Here is a 24479-nt window from a genome sequence, read left to right as displayed (position 1 = left end):
CCAATCAGAAACTGGCACTATATGGCAGTAGCAAGAAATGAGGGTATTTGTAAACCCAATATATTCCTGGAATTCCCAGTCAGACAATGGCACTATATGGCAGTAGCAAGAAATGAGGGTATTTGTAACCCCAATATATTCTTGGAATTCCCAGTCAGACAATGGCACTATATGGCAGTAGCAAGAAATGAGGGTATTTGTAAACCCAATATATTCTTGGAATTCCCAGTCAGACAATGGCACTATATGGCAGTAGCAAGAAATGAGGGTATTTGTAAACCCAATATATTCTTGGAATTCCCAGTCAGACAATGGCACTATATGGCAGTAGCAGGAAATGAGGGTATTTGTAACCCCAATATATTCTTTGAATTCCCAGTCAGAAACTGGCACTATATGGCAGTAGCAAGAAATGAGGGTATTTGTAAACCCAATATATTCTTTGAATTCCCAGTCAGAAACTGGCACTATATGGCAGTAGCAAGAAATGAGGGTATTTGTAACCCCAATATATTCTTTGAATTCCCAGTCAGACAATGGCACTATATGGCAGTAGCAAGAAATGAGGGTATTTGTAAACCCAATATATTCTTGGAATTCCCAGTCAGACAATGGCACTATATGGCAGTAGCAAGAAATGAGGGTATTTGTAAACCCAATATATTCTTGTAATTCCCAGTCAGACAATGGCACTATATGGCAGGAGCAAGAAATAAGGGTATTTGTAAACCCAATATATTCCTGGAATTCCCAGTCAGACAATGGCACTATATGGCAGTAGCAAGAAATGAGGGTATTTGTAACCCCAATATATTCTTGGAATTCCCAGTCAGACAATGGCATTATATAGCAGTAGCAAGAAATGAGGGTATTTGTAAACCCAATATATTCCTGGAATTCCCAGTCAGACAATGGCACTATATGGCAGTAGTAAGAAATGAGGGTATTTGTAACCCCAATATATTCTTTGAATTCCCAGTCAGACAATGGCACTATATGGCAGTAGCAAGAAATGAGGGTATTTGTAAACCCAATATATTCTTGGAATTCCCAGTCAGACAATGGCACTATATGGCAGTAGCAAGAAATGAGGGTATTTGTAAACCCAATATATTCCTGGAATTCCCAGTCAGACAATGGCACTATATGGCAGTAGCAAGAAATGAGGGTATTTGTAACCCCAATATATTCTTTGAATTCCCAGTCAGACAATGGCACTATATGGCAGTAGCAAGAAATGAGGGTATTTGTAACCCCAATATATTCTTTGAATTCCCAGTCAGACAATGGCACTATATGGCAGTAGCAAGAAATGAGGGTATTTGTAAACCCAATATATTCTTGGAATTCCCAGTCAGACAATGGCACTATATGGCTGTAACAAGAAATGAGGGTATTTGTAAACCTAATATATTCCTGGAATTCCCAGTCAGACAATGGCACTATATGGCAGTAGCAAGAAATGAGGGTATTTGTAACCCCAATATATTCTTTGAATTCCCAGTCAGACAATGGCACTATATGGCAGTAGCAAGAAATGAGGGTATTTGTAAACCCAATATATTCTTGGAATTCCCAGTCAGACAATGGCACTATATGGCAGTAGCAGGAGATGAGGGTATTTGTAACCCCAATATATTCTTTGAATTCCCAATCAGAAACTGGCACTATATGGCAGTAGCAAGAAATGAGGGTATTTGTAAACCCAATATATTCTTGGAATTCCCAGTCAGACAATGGCACTATATGGCAGTAACAAGAAATGAGGGTATTTGTAAACCCAATATATTCCTGGAATTCCCAGTCAGACAATGTCACTATATGGCAGTAGCAAGAAATGAGGGTATTTGTAACCCCAATATATTCTTTGAATTCCCAGTCAGAAACTGGCACTATATGGCAGTAGCAAGAAATGAGGGTATTTGTAAACCCAATATATTCTTTGAATTCCCAGTCAGACAATGGCACTATATGGCAGTAGCAAGAAATGAGGGTATTTGTAAACCCAATATATTCTTGGAATTCCCAGTCAGACAATGTCACTATATGGCAGTAGCAAGAAATGAGGGTATTTGTAACCCCAATATATTCTTTGAATTCCCAGTCAGACAATGGCACTATATGGCAGTAGCAAGAAATGAGGGTATTTGTAAACTCAATATATTCTTGGAATTCCCAGTCAGACAATGGCACTATATGGCAGTAGCAAGAAATGAGGGTATTTGTAAACCCAATATATTCTTGGAATTCCCAGTCAGACAATGGCACTATATGGCAGTAGCAAGAAATGAGGGTATTTGTAAACCCAATATATTCCTGGAATTCCCAGTCAGACAATGGCACTATATGGCAGTAGCAAGAAATGAGGGTATTTGTAACCCCAATATATTCTTTGAATTCCCAGTCAGACAATGGCACTATATGGCAGTAGCAAGAAATGAGGGTATTTGTAAACCCAATATATTCTTTGACTTCCCAGTCAGACAATGGCACTATATGGCAGTAGCAAAAATAGTGGGTGTATATAGCCCCAATTCTATTGCTAGGGGACTTGCAGGGTATTTCTGGGGTGAAGGTGGGGGGGGGGGGGCACACCGTTGGAACAGGGATCGGGTGTATATACAGTCCTATGAAAAAGTTTGGGCACCCCTATTAATCTTAATCATTTTTAGTTCTAAATATTTTGGTATTTGCAACAGCCATTTCAGTTTGATATATCTAATAACTGATGGACAGAGTAATATTTCAGGATTGAAATGAGGTTTATTGTACTAACAGAAAATGTGCAATATGCATTAAACCAAAATTTGACTGGTGCAAAAGTATGGGCACCTCATCAGAAAAGTGACATTAATATTTAGTAGATCCTCCTTTTGCAAAGATAACAGCCTCTAGTCGCTTCCTGTAGCTTTTAATCAGTTCCTGGATCCTGGATGAAGGGATTTTGGACAAACAATTCAAGTTCAGTTAAGTTTGATGGTCGCCGAGCATGGACAGCCCACTTCAAATCATCCCACAGATGTTCAATGATATTCAGGTCTGGGGACTGGGATGGCCATTCCAGAACATTGTAATTGTTCCTCTGCATGAATGCCTGAGGATTTGGAGCGGTGTTTTGGATCATTGTCTTGCTGAAATATCCATCCCCGGCGTAACTTCAACTTCGTCACTGATTCTTGAACATTATTCTCAAGAATCTGCTGATACTGAGTGGAATCCATGCGACCCTCAACTTTAACAAGATTCCCGATGCCGGCATTGGCCACACAGCCCCAAAGCATGATGGAACCTCCACCAAATTTTACAGTGGGTAGCATGTGTTTTTCTTGGAATGCTGTTTCTTTTTGGACGCCATGCATAACGCCTTTTTTTATAACCAAACAACTCAATTTTTGTTTCCAAAATGAAGCTGCCTTGTCCAAATGTGCTTTTTCATACCTCAGGCAACTCTATTTGTGGCGTACGTGCAGAAACGGCTTCTTTCTCATCACTCTCCCATACAGCTTCTATTTGTGCAAAGTGCGCTGTATAGTTGACCGATGCACAGTGACACCATCTGCAGCAAGATGATGCTGCAGCTCTTTGGAGGTGGTCTGTGGATTGTCCTTTACTGTTCTCACCTCTGTTCTTCTTCTCTGCCTTTCCGATATTTTTCTTGGCCTGCCACTTCTGGGCTTAACAAGAACTGTCCCTGTGGTCTTCCATTTCCTTACTATGTTCCTCACAGTGGAAACTGACAGGTTAAATCTCTGAGACAACGTTTTGTATCCTTCCCCTGAACAACTATGTTGAACAATCTTTGTTTTCAGATCATTTGAGAGCGGGCTGTCCATGTTCGGCGACCGTCAAACTTAACTGAACTTGAATTGTTTTGTAGAAAGAAATGGTCCAAAATACCTTCATCCAGGATCCAGGAACTGATTAAAAGCTACAGGAAGCGACTAGAGGCTGTTATCTTTGCAAAAGGAAGATGTACTAAATATTAATGTCACTTTTCTGTTGAGGTGCCCATATTTTTGCACCGGTCAAATTTTGGTTTAATGCATATTGCGCATTTTCTGTTAGTACAATAAACCTCATTTCAATCCTGAAATATTACTGTGTCCATCAGTTATTAGATATATCAAACTGAAATGGCTGTTGCAAACACCAAAATATTTAGAACTAAAAATGATTAAGATTAATAGGGGTGCCCAAACTTTTTCATAGGACTGTATAGGGTATACGGGAATACACTGTCAGTGTATTCCATTCAGGATCCTGGGAAAGCTGGGTTGCGGCGATTGAGCCCGTCAGTGCCACGTTACACTGACAAGCTTCTCCCTGGAATTTAGCTCTTACAAGAGCTGTTGGTTCTCTTCTCCTTCCTATCCTAGCCTGTCCCTGCCTACCCAGAATCTAAGCCCTAGCTAAATGGACGGAAACCTCCGTCCCCGGTGAATTGCAAGCTCAGAATGACGCGAACCTGGGCGGCGCTGTTCTTTTAAATTAGAGGTCACATGTTTTCGGCAGCCAATGGGTTTTTCCTACTTTTTTCAACGTCACCGGTGTCGTAGTTCCTGTCCCACCTACCCTGCGCTGTTTTTGGAGCAAAAAAGGCGCCACGGAAGGTGGGAGGGGAATCGAGTAATGGCGCACTTTACCACGCGGTGTTCGATTCGAACATGCCGAACAGCCTAATATCCGATCGAACATGAGTTCGATAGAACACTGTTCGCTCATCTCTAGTCATTTTAATGATTGAATCCCTTTAATATCTGATTTTTTTTAAGTTTTAAAATGTCTGGTTTTCTTGGATACACAAAGGATGGTGCTGGACCAGAAGGATGCAAAAAAGTCAATTCTACATCTTCATTTTCATAATCTTTGGAGAGTACAGTAGCCAGCCATCAGTGCCGATCATATTCACAGGTCACTTAACCAGTTATGTCATCCATTGCCAATCTTGTGTCGCCTTCTACCACTTCATGGACTTCACTGTCATTGCTGAATGAAAAAATCCTTGTTTTTAGTTCTGTTTCACTACATGGAATGAAAGTGTGGTATTGCTGAGTGGGTTCTGCTTCCTGTAACCGATGTTTTAAAAAACTCTCCTCCTCTTCGTAGTCAGGACATGAAACCTCTGAAGCTCTGTCCGACTTCCTGCCTCTGTGGTTGACATGACATGAGTTGCTGGCCTATCATCTGCTCTGCATTTATTGTCTATCCCTGTTCATTCTCAGGTTGAGCCCTAACAAAGTTTTCTCCTCTGTGCTCTCCTGCTTCTAAGGTAGGCTTCACACTACTATTGGTGTCTGTTAAACCTCCCCGCCAAAAAAATCCAGACACCTATCATAACGGACAGTAACTGATGGCTACCAAAAGTGTCTGTTATATGTCTATTGCTCATAGACCTCAATGGTAAAAAAAAACAAAAACAAAAGGGACCCTTACTGTCTGTTTTTTCGGACGGAAAAGTCCTGCATGTAGGAGTTTTTTTTATCCGCTTGAAAAAACAGACATGGTTATAAACGGACACTAAAGGACACAATATAAATCCCATTGAAATTAAAGGAAATTGCAAACGGACCAGCTAGGGTCTATTGCTAAAATCTTGTCAATGTCTTGTCTTGACAATAACCATGGACACTGCTGAGCAGACACCCACGGTAGTGTGAATGCCCCCTAAGCTGTAACATACCGTATATACTCAAGTATAAGTCGAGTTTTTCAGCACAGTTTTTGTGCTGAAAAATTGCTCCCCGGCTTATACTAGAGTCATTACGGTAATTTTCTGCTAGCAGGCCAGGAACGCAGACCCCGCCCCCCCACTACTCCATCATACGCTGGGTGACGTGGCCACGTAAGCTCAGACCAAGCGCTGGCGTGTGTCTGCTTCCTGGTGTCCTAGCAGAAGTACCGTAAGTACATCTGCAGTTTGAAATGTACAGCATTGAGCGTGGCGATGCTGCTGGCCCCCGCACCCACCCCGGTGTCTGTATGCCATTACAGAAGTGTAATGGCACCGCTCTGCAGAGCGGCCACCATAGCAACTGGCACCTCCGCTGTAACGCTTACATCTCCGTTAACAGCAGAGATGCTCTCAGGAGATGATGCCCCCCCCACCCCAAAAAAAAAAAAAAAGTTTAAAGTTGTAGGCCGGCTCCTATGCGACAAGCTCGCAGGAGCCGACCTGTTCCGATGACAGCCGGGAGCCTAATGAAGGCTCCCAGGCCTGTCATCGCTATATTACTATTGCAGCTGGTCTATGACCATCCGCAATAGTAATATAAAGAATCTCCCATAGACGCCAATACACTTTTATTGTCGTCCATGGGACTTGCAATCAAATGATTGCAGGTTCAAGGGGGCTAATAGTGAGAAAAAAAAGTTTTAAAAAATATAATAAAAAAATAAAATAAATTAAAGTTCTAAATCAGTCATTCCCTAGAATACATATAAGGGTGTACAGTCATGGCCAAAAGTTTTGAGAATGATACAAATATAAATTTTTACAAAGTCTACTGCTTCAGTTTTTCTAATGGCAATTTGCATATACTCCAGAATGTTATAAAGAGTGATCAGCTTAACAGCAATTACTTGCAAATTCAATATTTGCCTAGAAAATCAACTTTATCCCCCAAAACACATTTCACCATCATTGCAGCCCTGCCTTAAAAGGACCAGCTAACATCGTTTCAGTGATTACTCCATTAACACAGGTGTGGGTGTTGATGAGGACAGGGCTGGAGATCAATCTGTCATGATTAAGTAAGAATGACACCACTGGACACTTTAAAAGGAGGCTGGTGCTTGGCATCATTGTTTCTCTTCTGTTAACCATGTTATCTCTAAAGAAACACGAACAGTCATCATTGCACTGCACAAAAATGGCCCAACAGGGAAGAGTATCGCAGCTAGAAAGATTGCACCTCAGTCAACAATCTATCGCTTCATCAAGAATTTTAAGGAGAGAGGTTCCATTGTTGGCATAAAGGCTCCAGGGCGCCCAAGAAAGACCAGCAAGCGCCAGGACCGTCTCTTAAAAGTGTTTCAGCTGCGGGGTCGGGCTACCAGCAGTGCAGAGCTTGCTGAGGAATGGCAGCAGGCAGGTGTGAGTGCATCTGCACGCACTGTGAGGCGGAAACTCTTGGAGCAAGGCCTGGTCTCAAGGAGGGCAGCAAAGAAGCCATTTCTCTCCAGAAAAAACATCAGGGACAGACTGATATTCTGCAAAAGGTACAGGGAGTGGACTGCTGAGGACTGGGGTAAAGTCATTTTCTCTGATGAATCCGCTGGAAAACAGCTTATTCGGAGAAGACGAGGTGAGCGCTACCACCAGTCTTGTCTCATGCCAACTATAAAGCATCCTGAAACCATTCATGTGTGGGGTTGCTTCTCAGCCAAGGGAATCGGCTCTCTCACAGTCTTGCCTAAAAAAACAGCCATGAATAAAGAATGGTACCAGAATGTCCTCCAAGATCAACTTCTCCCAACCGTCCAAGAGCCGTTTGGCGATCAACAATGCCTTTTCCAGCATGATCGAGCAACTTGCCATAAAGCAAAGGTGATAACTAAATGGCTCAGGGAAAACATAGAGATTTTGGGTCCATGGCCTGGAAACTCCCCAGATCTTAATCCCATTGAGAACTTGTGGTGAATCAAGAGACGGGTGGACAAACAAAAACCTACAAATTCTGACAAAATGCAAGCATTGATTTTGCAAGAATGGACTGCTATCAGTCAGGATTTGGTCCAGAAGTTGACTGAGAGCATGCCAGGGAGAATTGCAGAGGTCCTGAAGAAGAAGGGTCAACACTGCAAATATTGACTTGCTGCATTAACCCCTTAGCGACCCTTGACGTAACTGTACGTCATGGGTCGCATGGGGATGTATGGAGCGAGCTCACACGCTGAGCTCGCTCCATACACGGCAGATGCCGGCTGTATAATACAGCCAGGACCTGCCAATAACAGCAGCGGTCGGTGCCCGAGCCGATCGCTGCTGTTAACCCTTTACACACTGCGGTCAAACGCGACCGCAGCGTGTAAACAGCGCAGGCGGCATGGGCGCCGCCATGTTTCCCCGATCGCCGCCCTCCTGAACGTCACATGAAGGCGGTGATCGGTTGCTATGACAGCCGGAAGCCTATTGAAGGCTTCCAGGCTTGTCTCTGCACTAGATCTATTAGACGATGCCAGAGGCATCGTCTAATAGAAGTGCTGCGATTTTGCTATTCACTGCAATACTGTAGTATTGCAGTGAATAGTATGGGCGATCAGACCCCCTAGGTTTCAAGGTACCTAAGGGGTCTGATCATAAATGTAACAGAAGAAAAAAAAAAGTTTTTAAAAGTATTAAAAAAATAAAAAAAATATAAAAGTTCAAATCACCCCCCTTTCCCTAGATTAGCTATAAAAGTAATTAAAGAACATTAAACATAAACATATTAGGTATCCCCGCGCTCCAAAATGCCCGAACTATTAGAATATTAAAACATTTATTCCGTACTGCGAACGGCGTAGCGGCAAAAAAAATAAAGACAGCCAAAAAGCGTTTTTTTTTGCCTCTTATCAAAAATTGAATAAAAAGTGATCAAACCATCAGATCTTTCCCCAAATGGTATCAATAGAAACGTCATCTTGTCCCGCATAAAAAGACACCACAACCAGCTCCATACATGGAAATATGAAAAAGTTACAGGTGTTAGAACATGATGACACAAATTTTTTTTTCTATTTTGCAAAGTTTATCATTTTTTTAAAAGTATCAAAACATTTCAAATACTATATAAATTTGGTATCACCGCGTTCGTACTGACACGTAGAACACAGGTAACATGTCATTTGTACCAAACAGTGAACGCTGTAAAAATTAAACCCATAAGAAAATGGCGCAAATGCATTTTTTCTCCAATTGCACCTCATTCTGAATTTTTTTCCAGCTTCCCAGTACATTGCACAGCATATTGAATGGTGCCATTACAAAGTACAATTTGTCCCGCAAACAATAAGCCATCATGTGACTCTGTGAACTGAAAAATGAAAAAGTTATGGCTCTTGAAATGTGAGGAGGGAAAAACGAAAATGCGAAACCAAAAAATGGCCTGGTCCTTAAGGGGTTAACTCATTCTAACTGTCAATATAAGCTTTTGTTACTGATAATATGATTGCAATTATATTTCTGTACGTGATAAAAACATCTGACAAACACACATAAAAACCAGAGGGCAACAGATCATGTGAAAATATAATATTTGTGTCATTCTCAAAACTTTTGGCCATGACTGTATAGTAATGTATAGAATCTCCCATAGAAGGCAGTACACTTGTATTGCCATCTATGGGACTTGCAATCAAATGATTGCAGGTTCAAGTCTCCTGGGGGGGGGAACCGTTTTTGTGTCTGGTTAAAAAAAAACAAAAAAAAAAACGGTTTCGCTACGGAAGGCAGAAGACTCTCACTGGCGGATACTTCTAAAACCCATGAATGGGTTTGAAAACTGTCGGCCGGTTTCCATCTCCTGCCCTGTTTCTCGGGCAGGAAACGGAAACCTGCATAACGGAGACTGGGCGTTGGTGTGAACCTGCCCTCAAAGTAAAAAATTACTGTGAAACACATACACATTAAGTATCCCTGTGTCTGAAAGTGCCCGGTTTACTGAATATAGGGGATCTGCAGTGCTCCTATTCCGTCAGGAAGGGGTTAATAGGAGCACTGCAGATACCCTATATTCAGCCAGGCTGAGTTCCAATTGGGGGGGAAAACCCCCAGTCCTCAAGCTCAGGGAAGGGGCAGACAGACAACCAAAACACCCCCTCCCCTTTCCCAGCATCTACTGCACCCAAAAACTCCGATTCGGCTTATATTCGGGTCGGCTATACTATATATAAACCAAAGGCCTCTTGGAAGGTTGAGCATGATGCGAAAGGGAGCAGCCTTTGCTGGGTTATTTCACTGGAGTTCTGTCTTCCTAACTACATCAGGGAAGACAGGCTTGCACATTCCAGTGAGCGCCCTCTATTGGTTTGCAATACTGAGGCAGCGGCTGTTTTCCTAATTACATCATGGAAGACAGATTTGCAAAATTCTTCCCATGATCCTTTGCGAAGTGGAGTACTAAAGGCTTAATAAGTCTCCACACACCTATATGGTGGTCTCTCCCTAAGGAGTGACAATATCCCCTTAACCCTGTCTAAGCCTCTCGCCTCTACCATGTTATAGTCCTCTCTACATCGAGCTGATGAGATGGAAGTACATCGAAACGGCCGTCCTCGATTGAGAGACTATACCTGGTAATAATCACAGCGTCATTGCAAAACAAAGGCCTCTTGGAAGGTCAAGCATGATGCGAAAGGGAAAACTCTTTGCCCCTAAAACAGTGGTTCCAGAACCATCACTCTCATTGTGTTGGATTGATGCAGTGGATTGGACTGAGGACCCAGACATTGACCTTGATTTTGACTGTCAAACTGATAACATTTTGGCATCAAGTCCTGGGGGTAACTTTTATTTAGAGGACCGCAAAGGGGGAGAATTGGCTGCAACCACTACTAGCGGTAATGGTCCTCTAATATCGGACTCTACATTACCTATACAGGGTTCTGATCAGGTGTTAATTGTCCAAACAACATGCTCCAGTACTTTACATGTAGATCAGAAACCACTTTCCCTTCCGACACCAGATTTAACCAAGCTTCACCATCATCATCCTGCTGAGATGGAGCCACTAAAGGAAACCTTGCCTTCAAAGGCATGTCCTGGAGCTACGACTGAGCCAAATGTAAACACAGAGTCCATTTGAACTGAACAAAATTCACCAGCAGTGTTTTTGGCCCTTAGGGTGAGTTGAGCCTTGCACCAGCGTGTGTCCCGTAACATCAGGCGGGCCCTAAGTTCTGCGCTTTGCACAAAGTTCCATTTGACCACCGACGCGTGGACAAGTGCATGCGGCCAGGGAGGCTACATCTCAATCACGGCCCACTGGCTGAATGTAGTTGAGGCTGGGACCGGGTCGCAAACTGTGGCAGCCTGCCTTCTCTCCCCGCCCATTATTCCTGGCAGGAGTGCTGAAACACCAACCTCCTCCTCCTCCGCTGTTAAATTGACCCCAGCTACGAGCTGGAAATGCTGCAACACTGGCATGAGGAGATGTCAGCAGGCCGTGCTGAAGCTCATCAGCTTGGGAGACAAACAGCACACTGCCTCTGAGGTCAGGGATGCCATCCTGGATGAGATGGCAATTTGTTTTTCCCAGCTGCCCCTGGGAACAGGCTTTTTTGTTTTGTTGGAGGGCTCTGGAGCATGCCAGCCTACAACACGTTCCATGCCTGGCCCATGTGTTCTATGTAGTGGTGCAACGGTTTTTAAAATCATACCCCAAATTAGCGGAGCTAAGGGTGAAAGTGTGGCGCTTGGCCACCCATTTTCGCAAGTCTACACTAGCCGCTGCTAGCCTCAAAACACTCCAGCAAGACCTACATCTGCCCGAACACCGGCTGTTGTCCGTCTACACACGCGGAAACCCTACATACCATATCTTGACCAGGGTGTGTGAGCTGCACAGACCTTTTATGGAGTTCCATCTACAAAACCCAAGGGTTCCTCAAAGTCAGCTCCCTCAGTTTCTGCACCATGAGTTTCCATGGGTTGCAGAGTTATGGCTAGAGGCATAGATAAGGGTGATGTCTAGGGGCAAAAGCAGTGTGGATGTGGAGGCAAACTAAGCAGCATATACTGGGGATACAAGCAGAGACATGGACTGGGGTGATGTCTAGGGGCAAAAGCAAGCTAAGCAGGGAAAAAGGTGGCTAGAGGCAGAGGCATGTCCAGAGTCACAGGACAGCTGCTTGACAGAAGCTAGGCCTGAGCCAGCCAGGCCTGAGCCAGCAAGGCCCAAGATGCTCCCTTTTCTAGCCTCCTTAGAAAAATTCCCCCATCGAGGCCACGTTCCTCGATGGGGGAGATAATTTGTAAATGTATAGGTGGAGGACAAACTGAGTGTGGTTTGCACACTTTGCAATGCTAAACTGAGTAGGGGCTTTAAAAAGAGCAACTTTACCACCTCTGTCATGTGCCGTCATTTGTAAAGCAAGCACTGGGCTCAGTGGGTGACAGCAAGCGCAGGATAATCGTCGTCTGGCGTTGCAGCCACTGCCTCTCCCACTGTTGACAGTACTGGTGCTGCAGTCCAGACCACCATCCAGGTCACCTCCAAATCTAACTCTGACACTTTGGGAAGTTCACCCTCATTCTCCCCTTTTCCTGCCACTTCTCCTTTTGCCTGCACCATCATGCGCCTTTTCCCAGCAACTCCCCATCTCCCAGGCCTTTCATTCCAGGCTAAAGTACAGCGCAACCCACCCACATGCCCAAGGCTTCAACAGCCTCATCTTCAAACTTCTGGCCCAGGAGATGTTGGCGTTCCGGCTTGTGGACACTCTGCCCTTGTTGGGCCTGCTGGCTACTGCGCCACCTCACTGTGCCGTCCACACCTTTCACCAGCACTTTTCCCCAAACATGAGGCGGTCCCTAAGTTCAACCCTTTGCACAAAGTTCCACTTGACCACCTACGCATAGACAAGTGCATGCGGACAGAGACGCTACCTTTCAATCTTGGCACACTGGTTGAATGTACTTGAGGCGGGGACCGGGTCGCAAATTGTGTTGGACTGCCTTGTCTCCTCGCCCAACATTCCTGGCAGGAGCGCTGAAACACCACCCTCCTCTTCCTCCTCTGCCGTTAAGTGGACCCCAGCTACGAGCTGAAAACGCTGCAACACTGGCGTGGGGAGACGTCAGTAGGCCCTGCAGAAGCTCATCAGCTTTGGGGCCAGACAGCACACTGCCTACAAAGTGAGTCATGCCATCCTCGATGACACGGCAATGTAGTTTTTGCCACTGCACCTGGGCCCAGGCATGTTGTCATGTGTCATAATGGCCGGAACCTGGGATCGGCTCTGTAGCTTTGCAGCCTGCAACATCTTCTTCATCTTCTTATCTTCTTATGGGAGAGTTGGAAGGGACCTCAAGGACCATCGGGTCCAATCCCCTGCGAGTGCAGGTTTTCCTAAATCATCCCAGCTATATGTTTATCCAGATTCCGCTTGAAGATTTCCATTGATGGAGCGCCCACCACCTCCCGTGGCAGCTTATTCCACTCTCTCACTACCCTCACTGTCAGAAAGTTTTTCCTAATGTCTAATTTGTATCTCTTTCCCTTTAGTTTCATCCCATTGCTTCTTGTACTTCCTTGTGCTAATGAGAATAGGGTAGATCCCTCTGCACTGTGACTACCTTTCAGATATTTGTAGACTGCTATTAAATCTCCCCTCAGCCTTCTCTTCTGCAAACTAAACAATCCCAATTCTTTTAGCCGCTCCTCATAGGACATGGTTTGCAGACCTTCCACCATTTTGGTTGCTCTTCTCTGGACTTGCTCCAATATATCGATGTCTTTCTTGAATTGAGGTGCCCAGAACTGTACACAGTATTCCAGGTGTGGAATAATGACCTCTCTTGATCTCAATTCAATGCTTGTCTTAATACATCCCAGAATTTTATTAGCCTTTTTTGCAGCAGCACCGCACTGTTAGCTCATGTTGAATTTGTGATCTACTATTATGCCCAAGTCCTTTTCCCCTATGCTATCACTTAGTTCTATTCCTCCCATACTATATATGTTTTTTACATTTCTGTTACCCAGATGTAGAACTTTGCATTTGTCCCTGTTAAATACCATTTTGTTCGCCTCAGCCCATTGTTCCAGTGTGTCTAAGTCCTTTTGAATACACTCTCTCTCCTCTCTAGTGTTGGCTATTCCTCCTATCTTCATATCATCTGCAAATTTTATGAGTTCCCCAATAATTCCATCGTCCAGATCATTTATAAAGATATTAAAAAGTACTGGGCCCAGAACAGAGCCCTGCGGCACCCCGCTTTTGACTTTCTTCCAGTTCGATGTGTAGCCATTTAGTATTACTCGTTGTGCCCGATCATTAAGCCAGTTGTGAATCCACCTAACTGATTTTTTGTCAAAGCCATACTTAATCATTTTTTCAATAAGAAGGTTATGTGATACTTTATCAAATGCCTTACTGAAGTCAAGATATACTATGTCCACGGCATTCCCTTGGTCCAACCATTCAGTGATTTTGTTGTAGAAGGAAATCAGGTTAGTCTGACAAGATTTATTGGTCATAAAGCCGTGCTGGCTCTGGTTAATTAATGCCTTCCCATCCAGGTACCGAAGTAAATGTTCCTTGACAATTTGCTCAAAGATTTTTCCTGCTATCGAGGTCAGACTTACCGGCCTGTAATTTCCTGGATCGTCCCTTTTCCCCTTTTTGTAGATGGGGACAACATTTGCCCTTTTCCAATCTAAAGGAACCACTCCTGTTTCCCATGACTTACCGAAGATTATAGCAAGGGGTTCTGTTATTTCCTCTGCTATCTCTTTCAGGACTCTAGGGTGTAAATCATCTGGTCCTGGGGACTTGGTTTCCTGTAACTTGGCTAAGTGCTCTCTTACCAGACCTTCGCTTATGTTCCATGCCTGGGCCACGTTTTTAAATCAGTGCTGCAACGGTTTTTAAAAAAGTACCCCAACTTTCACGAGCTACTGGTGAAAGTGCGGCGCTTGTGCGGATAGTTTCGCAAGTCTATAGTAGCCGCTGCTAGCCTCTATGCACTCCTAAAACGCCTGTATCTGCCTGAACAACGGCTGTTGTGCGACGTCTCCACATGCTGGAACTAAACATATCATCTGTTGAGCAGAGTGTGTGAGCAGCACAGACCTTTGATGGAGTTCCAACTCCAAAACCCTAGGGTTCGTCAAAGTCAGCTCCCTCAGTTGCTCAACCATGAGTGCCCATGGGTGGCAGACTTATGTGAAATCCTATCCCATCCATTGCACTGGACACGAAACATTAGCATGCGCTCATCACAACTCCGGATATGGCAGCTGCGTTAAGCAGGGTGCAGGGTACAACACAAACCAGGCCCGAGCACAAGGAACAGGTGTTAGAAATACTGCAGCATCCGCCATTTCCTTCCAATTTTGTGGTTGTGGACCCGCCACCGACATTTCTGGACCTCAGTGAGGATGATGAGACACAGTTGCCATCAGGGCAAGCTGTGGTTATGTGTGGTTTGCAGTAAGGGGACAGTGCGCAATTGGAAGAGGAGTTGGTGGACAACGAAGCTGGGTAGAAGCAGAGGCATAAACTGGGGTGATGTTTAGGGGCGAATGCAGTGTAGATATGGAGGGAAGCTAAATCAACAAAAAAGCTGGGTAGAAGCAGAGGCAAAAACTGTGGTGATGTCTAGGGGCGAAAGCAGTGTAGATGTGGAGGGAAGCTAAGCAGCAAAAACGGTGGGTAGAGGCAAAGGCATGCAAAACTCTACCCTGTTGCAAGACTTATTCCTAGGTCTGGGACACGTTAATGGCCCCCCTGGCCAAATTACCACCACTCAGGGGCCTACTGTCACCAGGAGGGACAAGTTGATGGCCCCCCTGGCCAAATTACCGCCACTCAGGGGCCTAGTGTCACCAGGAGGGACAAGTATAGGCGCATGTTGTGGGACTACCTGGCCGACCCCAGCTCTGTCTTCTCTGATCCCTCTGTGCTGTACAGCCTACACTTATTTTCTCATCTTTTTTTCTGCAATATACACCTCTTGTGAAGTTCCTTTGGGATCTCAGAGGAGGTGGCCTCAGTGCTGAGAAACACATCTGAGTCCCCTTGGCAATATGCATTAAGAGAACCCTGAAGCAACCAAATGTAGTGAGCTAGCATAGAGCATGGATAAATGCAGAGAAAGAAGTTGGACCACTTCCAGAGACTATAACTTCAGTGCTGCAGTTGTCAATAGACAGTGTAATGGGATTAGCTGATGGATCGCTGTCTTGACCACTTTTTGGCACAAAATGAAAGTGCAATCCAGCCAAGTATGGTGCAAGGGTATGATGCAAGGACACCTACACACCTGTCTGACACATTGGGGAGTTCACCCTCATCCGTCCTTTTGGCCTGCATCATCATGAGCCTCTTCCCAGCCACTCCCCATCTCCCAGGCATTTCATTGCAGGCAGAAGTACAGCGCAAGCCACCCACATGCCCAAGCCTTTAATGGCCTCATCGAAAAACTGCTGGCCCTGGAGATGTTGGTGTTTATGCTTCTGGATACCCAGATCTTCCATCACCAGATGACAGCTGGGGAACCTCCCTATGCTGGGCCTAGCTGTTACTACTTCTCTTGGTGTGCATGTGTCCCATAACATCAGTCGGACCCAGAGCTCCGCGCTTTGCTGCAAGGTCCACTTGACCACCGACACATGGACAAGCACCTGTGGTCAGGGATGCTGCTTATCTTTAATGACAGGCAGGGTGAATGTAGTGGAGTCTGGGCCCGGGGTGCAAACTGGGGTGGCCTATCTCCTCTCCCAGCCCAAAATTCATGGCAGGAGTTAATTGAAAGCCTACTATGCTGCAACCTCCACCCCAGTTACTAGCGGCAAACACTGTAACACTGGCGTGGGGACATGTCAGCAGGAAGTACTGAAGCTCATCAGCTTGGGGGACAGACAGCAGACTGCCTCCGAGGTCAGGGATGCCATCCTGGCTGAGATGGCAATGAGTTTTTCCCTGCTACACCTGGGGCCTGGCATTTTTGCGCCTGTGATAATGGCTGGAACCTGGTAGCAGATCTGGAGCTTGCCAGACTCAAACACGGTCCACGCATAGCCCACGTTTTCAACTTGTTGGTGCCATGTTTCTTTGAAACCTACACCATTGTGCCTGATATACAGGTCAAAGTGGGGCCATTTTCGTAAGTGAGAACTAGCCTCTGCTAGGCAGAAAACATTCAGAGCACACTCCTCTCATCTTCGCACCATTGGCTGGCCGAGGAAGACGAGGGGGTTGGAGTGGCATCTGATGTCCCTGTCCCACACGAGGCTAGAGGGTGCACTTCAGTGCATCCCATTGCTTCACCACAAATGGTGTGAAGGGGAGTGGAAAATGGAGGAAATGGAGAGTGACCCTTACAGTTGGGGGCAGCAAAGTCATGCCAAGTAACACACTGGCACACATGGCTGACTTGATGTCTGGTTGCTTTTCAAGAGACAAACGCATACTTCACATCATGGAGAGCAAATAATACTGGATTTTTCAAGCCTCGACCCCAGGTATAGGTCAAATGTCTGTTCCTTTGTTATATTAGAGGAGAGGAAAAAAAAATTGCAAAAATTATTGGCACAAGCAACTGGTGCAGAATATGACGGGAATGTTTCCGTTAACCCTCTTGGGCGTCAGAGAGGATATTTCCTCCATGAGGCTCATAACTTTCATCCGCTGCACAACCACCAGGGGAACACAGTACAAGGTCTGGTACACGTTAATGTCCCCCCCCCTGCCCAAACTACTGGCAGTTAGGGGCCTAGTGTCATCATGAGGGAAAAGTATAGGCGCATGTTGCGTGAGTACCTGGCCAACCACAGACCTGTCCTCTCCGAATCCCTCTATGAATTACACTAATTGGGTGTATAATTTGGACCTGTATCCCTTGGGTTGAGCGTACATAGCCTGACAATTGATGTGTATCCCACTTAGGTTTTGTGGGGACACACCGTGGAATGCTGGGTTTAGCGTATATAGTCTGACAATTAATGTGTATCCCACTTAGTGTTGGTGGGGTTACACACCGTCACAACCTGGCTAAAGCTTCTATAGCCTGAGAATTAAATGTATGTATCCCCAAATTAATTCGGGAATTAACACTGACAACCTGGGTGAATATGGCAAGAGCCTGAGATGTAGGGTGTATGTATCCCCAAATTATTTGGGGAATCAACAGTCAGAACTTGGCAATATATGCCAATAGCAACAAATGAGGGTGGTATGAAGGCCCCAATTTCTTAGAGGAAATTACACTCAGAACCTGGCACTATATGCCAATAGCAACAAATAAGGGTGGTATGAAGGCCCCAATTTATTTTGGGAATGAACACTCAGAACCTGGGTGAATATGGCAAGAGCCTGAGATGTAGGGTGTATGTATCCCCAAATTATTTGGGGAATTAACACTGACAACCTGGGTGAATATGGCAAGAGCCTGAGATGTAGGGTGTATGTATCCCCAATTTCTTAGGGGAATTTACACTCAGAACCTGGCACTATCTGCAAATAGCAACAGATGAGGGTGGTATGAAGGGCCCAATTTATTCTGGGAATAAACACTCAGAACCTGGGTGAATATGGCAAGAGCCTGAGATGTAGGGTGTATGTATCCCCAAATTATTTGGGGAATTAACAGTCAAAACCTGGCACTATATGCCAATAGCAACAAATGAGGGTGGTATGAAGGCCCCAATTTCTTAGTGGAATTTACACTCAGAACCTGGCACTATATGCCAATAGCAACAAATGAGGGAGGTATGAAGGCCCCAATTTATTTTGGGAATGAACACTCCGAACCTGGGTGAATATGGCAAGAGTCTGAGATGTAGGGTGTATGTATCCCCAAATAATTTGGGGATTTAACACTGACAACCCAGGTGAATATGCCAATACCCAGAAATTTTACATGTATGTATCCCCAAATAATTTGGGGATTTAACACTGACAACCCAGGTGAATATGCCAATACCCAGAAATTTTACATGTATGTATCCCCAAATAATTTGGGGATTTAACACTGACAACCCAGGTGAATATAGCAATAGCCTGAGATTTATGGTGCATGTATCCCCAAATTATTTGGGGAATTAACACCGACAACCCAGGTGAATATTCCAGTGTATACAAGTTAGGTGGGGGGGGGGCACACTGTTAGAACGTGGATTGAGGGTATATGGGCTGAGCATTTCAGTGTATGCCAGTTAGTTCCAGGGGGTACACTGTTAGAGCGTGGATTAAGGGTATATAAAGTATGTGAGAATACACTTTCCCACTTATAATTATCCCCACTGCGGAGAGCTGCATAGCGCTGATGCAGCCTGTGAATCCCACGTTAGCGTTAGTGGGTAGACATTGTGACAATCATTTTTTTGGATTCTCCCTTCAATGTAGCTCTTAAAAGAGCTGTTGTTTTTCTTCTCCTCTCCTATCCCTGCCTAGCAGAATCTAATCCCTATCTAAATTGACGGAGACCTCCGTCTGTGACCAAGTGAAAGCTCAGAATGACGCGAAGCTGGGCGGCGCTGTTCTTATGAATCAGAGGTCACGTTTTCGGCAGCCAATGGGTTTTTAGTATTTTTTTCAATGTCCCTGTTGTCGTAGTTCCTGTCCCACCTTCCCTGCGCTGTTTTTAGTGCAAAAAAAGCGCCAGGGAAGGTGGGAGGGGAATCGAGTTTTTAGTCAGTTTACCACGAGGTGTTCGATTCGAACATGGCGAACAGCGTGATATCCGATCGAACATGTGTTCGATAGAACACTGTTCGCTCATCTCTACTGCTTATACATCTACAACATCATACCTTGCTCTCTTGCTTGGCAGATATTGGCAGAATTGAAGCCTCTCTTTAAAATGTACCAGGGATTCATCAACAGAAGTACACTTTTCGGGGGTGCATGCTTAAGCAAACTGGGCACTGAAATGATCTATTAGGGTTCTCAATTTATATAAACAATCAACACTGGGGTCTTCTCGGGGTGGGCACTGTTCATTGTCTGCATAGATAAAATATTTGGGGTTGCCAGTAACAGTTAGATTTTTACAACAAACACAGGGAATAAATTATGGAATCACTCAATTCTGAGGAAAAAATTATGGAATCATGAAAAACAAACAAATAAAATAACACTCCAACACATCACTACCGGTAGTACATTGTTGCACCACCTCTGGCTTTTATAACTGCTTGCAGTCTTTGAGGCATTGACGAAGCTGTAATGGCGAAACGCGCGTCGGGGCACGTCTCCATGTGGTAGGTACATATAATATGCACTTTCAATTTCAGTAGGCTCTTCTGGTGCTTATTTACACATCCATTACATTGTTTGGCTGACTTGTAGCACTTTTTTATATACCATTCCAGAATGCATGTTGAGTCATTGTAGCCATCCATATGTATTTTCTGATTTGTTGCACCCTGCTTTGTAGTCCCATGGAAATGTTTGGTCATTCATAACATTTATCCCACATGTTAAAATTTGGAAGCATTTTCGTACCCCCTTTCTTTATTGTGTACTGAATTTCATTCTTTTTCATGTCATGTTTTTATAACTTTAATAAAATTTGTTATTTTTATGGTAATTCTGTGTTTGGATATTGTTTTTCATACGTTTGTGGTGAATCTGCCATTTGTAGTGCCTTATGTAGGTTTTTGTTTGCAATATAAACCTAACGAGCCTAACTAATTTTATGCAAATTCCCTAACACTAATTAACTACTAACACTGAACTACACTAAACTACTATACTAGTACCTATTACTAAATCTAACTAAGGTGACGGTTTCCTGACACTAAAATATTATTTAAAAAACACAAAAGAAATAAGGTGGAAAATAGATAGAATGCAGGTAATACAACAAAGAAGGTAGCATCTGTCTACCAGTGCCGCACCTCTAATGAGGAGAAGTGAGGCGACGGCCTCAGGCGGCGCTCCGGAGGGAGTGGCACCTGTGGCAAATTAATTTTTTTTTCTTGTCTAAACAAGCGCAAGAGAAGGCCGCTCTGAAAACAACTAGATCGGCCCCTCTCCTGCGCTGGTTTAGACCTCTGCGTCACAGAGCAGGCGGCATCTTCACGCCGCCTACGCTGATACGCAGACGTCTCGTTGCCTAGTGAAGAGTAGGCGGCAGCGGGAGCAGTGGTGAGGTCGGTAAGTAAAATACATTTTTTTTTGTTTTATAATAGGAGGATCCCCAGCAGGTAGTGGCCCTTACCTACCTCCCCGGGCCTGCTCACAGCCGCCCCTGCTTCCCCTTCTACTATAGGCCGAGGAGGGCGGCAGTGAGCAGGCCTGGGCCCAGGTCACAATCCCTCTATCGCTATTATACTCAGGGGTCTTTTCAGACCCCCGTGTATAATAATCGTAGCCCCAGGGGAGGTAAGAGAACATAATAAACAGTGTTACTCACCTCTCCGGGATCCAATGTTAACCCTAGCAGGCTTCGGCCTCTATGCTAATGTTCCAGACGTCATGTGGTCTGGAATATTACCATACAGGCCTGAAGCCTGTGCTAGTAGTAATAGCCTGTTACTGATAGTACAGGCTTTGGGCCTATATGTTAATACCCTAGACCACATGACAGTCTGGGACATTATCAAAACAGGCCCAAAGCCTGCTAGGATTAACACTGGATCTCGGAGAGGTGAGTAACAGTGTTTATTATGTTCCCTTACCTCCCCTGGGGCTCCAATTATTATACTCGGGGATCTGAAAAGACCCCTGAGTATAATAATAGTTCATGGGTGTGCAACTGTGGGGCATAATAGAGCTTGAAGGGTCCACTGTAGTCTCTGCAACCTCTATTATGCCCCACAGCGGCCCCCCTGTAATGTCTATTATGCTCCACAGTCTATTGTGCCACTGTGGGGCATAATATAAGCTGCAAGGGCCGCTGTGGGACATATCGATCGATCGATCGATCGATCGATCGATAGATAGATAGATAGATAGATAGATAGACAGACAGACAGGGGTTGGGTGCGTGGAAAAGTGAGGAGTCAAAGATGTCTGTGATGCAAACTTTACAGAGTCAAGTCACAGCTGGAACAAGTGGTCATGACGGTCCAAAGGGAAGGGACAGGGAATGTGGGAAGACGTCTCCTGTGAGTATTACTGCACAAAATATTACTGCATTGTAATATTATTCATTGTAATGTTCCCATCAGTGGCGATCAGAGGGGGCATTATCAACACTATTGGTTGGATGTTATCAGGGACAATAGCCTATCACAACAAATGGTGCCAACTGACTAATTTGTGACAGCAATCACCATTTTGGGACTGCTGACACTTACATTTACACTAACCTGTGATGGTATGCTGTCCCAAACAGCAGTCATCAAAGCAGACATGGATAAATGCAAATAGTAATGGCAGCGGTCGCTGTTAGGATTGCCGCTATTTGTTCACTTACTGAGGCCTCATGTTGAATGCCAAGATGAGCATATCCCATAAGCAGCCATCACAGTAAACATTCTATTCTTCTTGCAAAAACAACTCACATGGCAGCGGTCGGTCTTCCACGATCGCTGCCATTAGCCACATGGATAATAGCAGCCATCGCTGATGTGGGACCACTGCCATTTGTCACCTGCCAGTTAGCTGGAATGTTCTACTGTCTCAGACAGCAGTTATACCGGCTTGTATTCACAATAGAAAAAATTAATTGCAGTGATCCCATTTTTGCAATCGCTGCCATTAGTATTCTATCAGTGACTAATGGCGGTGATCGCTAATGTGGGAGGCCACCATTTGTCTTTTTTGACATAGCTGTGTTGGTCTGCTGTATGTTCAACAGCCATGACAGCTATTTTAGGAGAAAGGGAGGCAGAAGGGAGAGAACAAGTTGCACTGTAATAGTACTGAGCTGAGCGTAAATTATATACATGCGGCAATGTACGGTGCGGGATGGGAAGGGGTTAATGTGCAATTTTGCTACATTCACTTTTGCCTGCCTTATGTTTATGTAATTTACCTCTTTGTAAGAGGATGCTTACTATTCTCATATAATGTTTTTTGGTGCCACTTTGCCTTTTTATGGCTTGGGGTTAACCACAAATATCTGATGAAATTTGTAAAGGTTACTGGGAGTCCAACCTGTACGCAACATTTACCTTATGTAAAGAGTAACCAGACTCAAAGATGATGGGCGGCAGCAGCAGCAGAAAAAACATGTTGGGTCGAAACATTTCCTCCTCCTAAATAAAAACAAAGCAGATTCAATCCTGCAACGAAACTGTTCAAATTAAAATAACATACCTATATTTTTCAATGCTGAGACAACTTACTTGGTGGTCAAATGGAGTAAAGGTGTCAATATCTCTAATGAGTATGCTAGCGAAGATAAAGGGAGTTTATCTCTCTACATTATAAAAATGAATTTCTGTCTCTCTGTCTGTTCTTTATGTGCGGCCAAACGACTGGATCGATCTTCACCAAATTTGGAATATGGGTAAAAAATATGCAAATCTATTCTCCTGGATGGAATTAGGAGAACAGAGTGCACTCTGTACACCACCCTATAGAGGGCAGCATCCTTAACATCATGAACGACTCAGTTATAAAGTATTTTAATCATAATGTGGATTTAATTGCTAAATCAGTATTTCTGTCCCAAAAGGAACAGATTCCCAGCTATGGACAGCGCTGTTTCGGCCTATTGGGCCATCCTCAGCATAGCGTAGGGATAGTGATTTAGCAGAGTGAGAGACTATAGACCAGGGTATGGGGGACACTCGTCCACATTAGAGAGAGCATGTGCCAAATAGGCAGTACGGAGACTTACAAGTCATTCCTGCTCCGCTAGGGATTATGGGTAAAAAATATGCAAATCTATTCTCCTGGATGGAATTAGGAGAACAGAGTGCACTATGTTCTCCTAATTCCATCCAGGAGAATAGATTTGCATATTTTTTACCCATAATCCCTAGCGGAGCAGGAATGACTTGTAAGTCTCCGTACTGCCTATTTGGCACATGCTCTCCCTAATGTGGACGAGTGTCCCCCATACCCAAATTTGGAATACAGATACTTCAGGAGTCCGCAAAAGTTTAAGATGAAGCCTTAACTCACTCGTACTTACGTACCATTGCTGAATTACAGCATTCCCAAAAAAATGACCCCCTCATTAGCCAATACAGACCTGCAAATATTTCACTCATATTCCAACTGCAATACACATGGTCACTCCACATGCTCAATCAAACACTGATATCCAAACTGAGATACATACAGAGGATTCGATACACAGTTCAGTACACAGTATCACATACCAGAGGATTAGATTTGTGCATCTGCACACAGTTCCACACGCCAAAGGATTAGGTACGCGCGTCTACACACAGTTCCGCACGCCGGAGGATTAGATACATGCGTCCGCACACATCCAAACGCCGGGGGAATAGATACACACATCTGCACACAGTTACCACACACACCCCAAAGGATTAGATACATGCCTCTTCAAACAATATCACACATTGGAGGATTAGACACGTGCCACAGCACACAATAGCGCATTCTGGAGGATTAGATACGGGCCACTGCACACAATATCGCACGCCGATGGATTAGATACGCGCATATGCACACAGTTCCACATGCAGGAGGATTAGATACACGTGTCTTCACACAATACCTTATATAGTCTTTATATATATATATATATATATATATATATATATATATATATATATATATATGTATAATGAGTTTCTATCTAGCTATTCTTTATATGCGACCAAAAGAATGGATCGATCTTCACCAAATTTGGCACAGAAACATCAGGTGTCCGGGAAGGTTTTAGACCAGTTTTCAACTCTCTC

The 24479-nt window shown here is 44.4% G+C and overlaps 1 protein-coding gene across 2 annotated transcripts in view; it reads right to left on the bottom strand.

Moving 5' to 3' along the window:
• The window catches only part of SLC9A8 (solute carrier family 9 member A8), a 324107-nt gene that overhangs the window by 182780 nt on the left and 116848 nt on the right, over nucleotides 1-24479 (bottom strand). For both annotated transcript variants that reach the window (XM_075276791.1, XM_075276792.1), the window contains exon 5: nucleotides 22770-22853. In XM_075276791.1, coding sequence (XP_075132892.1) covers nucleotides 22770-22853 — 84 coding nt within the window. The remainder of the gene's footprint in view (nucleotides 1-22769; nucleotides 22854-24479) is intronic.

This window comes from Leptodactylus fuscus, chromosome 6, assembly GCF_031893055.1.
Source record: "Leptodactylus fuscus isolate aLepFus1 chromosome 6, aLepFus1.hap2, whole genome shotgun sequence".
In the NCBI taxonomy this organism is placed as follows: domain Eukaryota; kingdom Metazoa; phylum Chordata; class Amphibia; order Anura; family Leptodactylidae; genus Leptodactylus; species Leptodactylus fuscus.
Note: the sequence above shows the minus strand (reverse complement) of the source record. Positions and strands in the feature narration are given on the sequence as shown.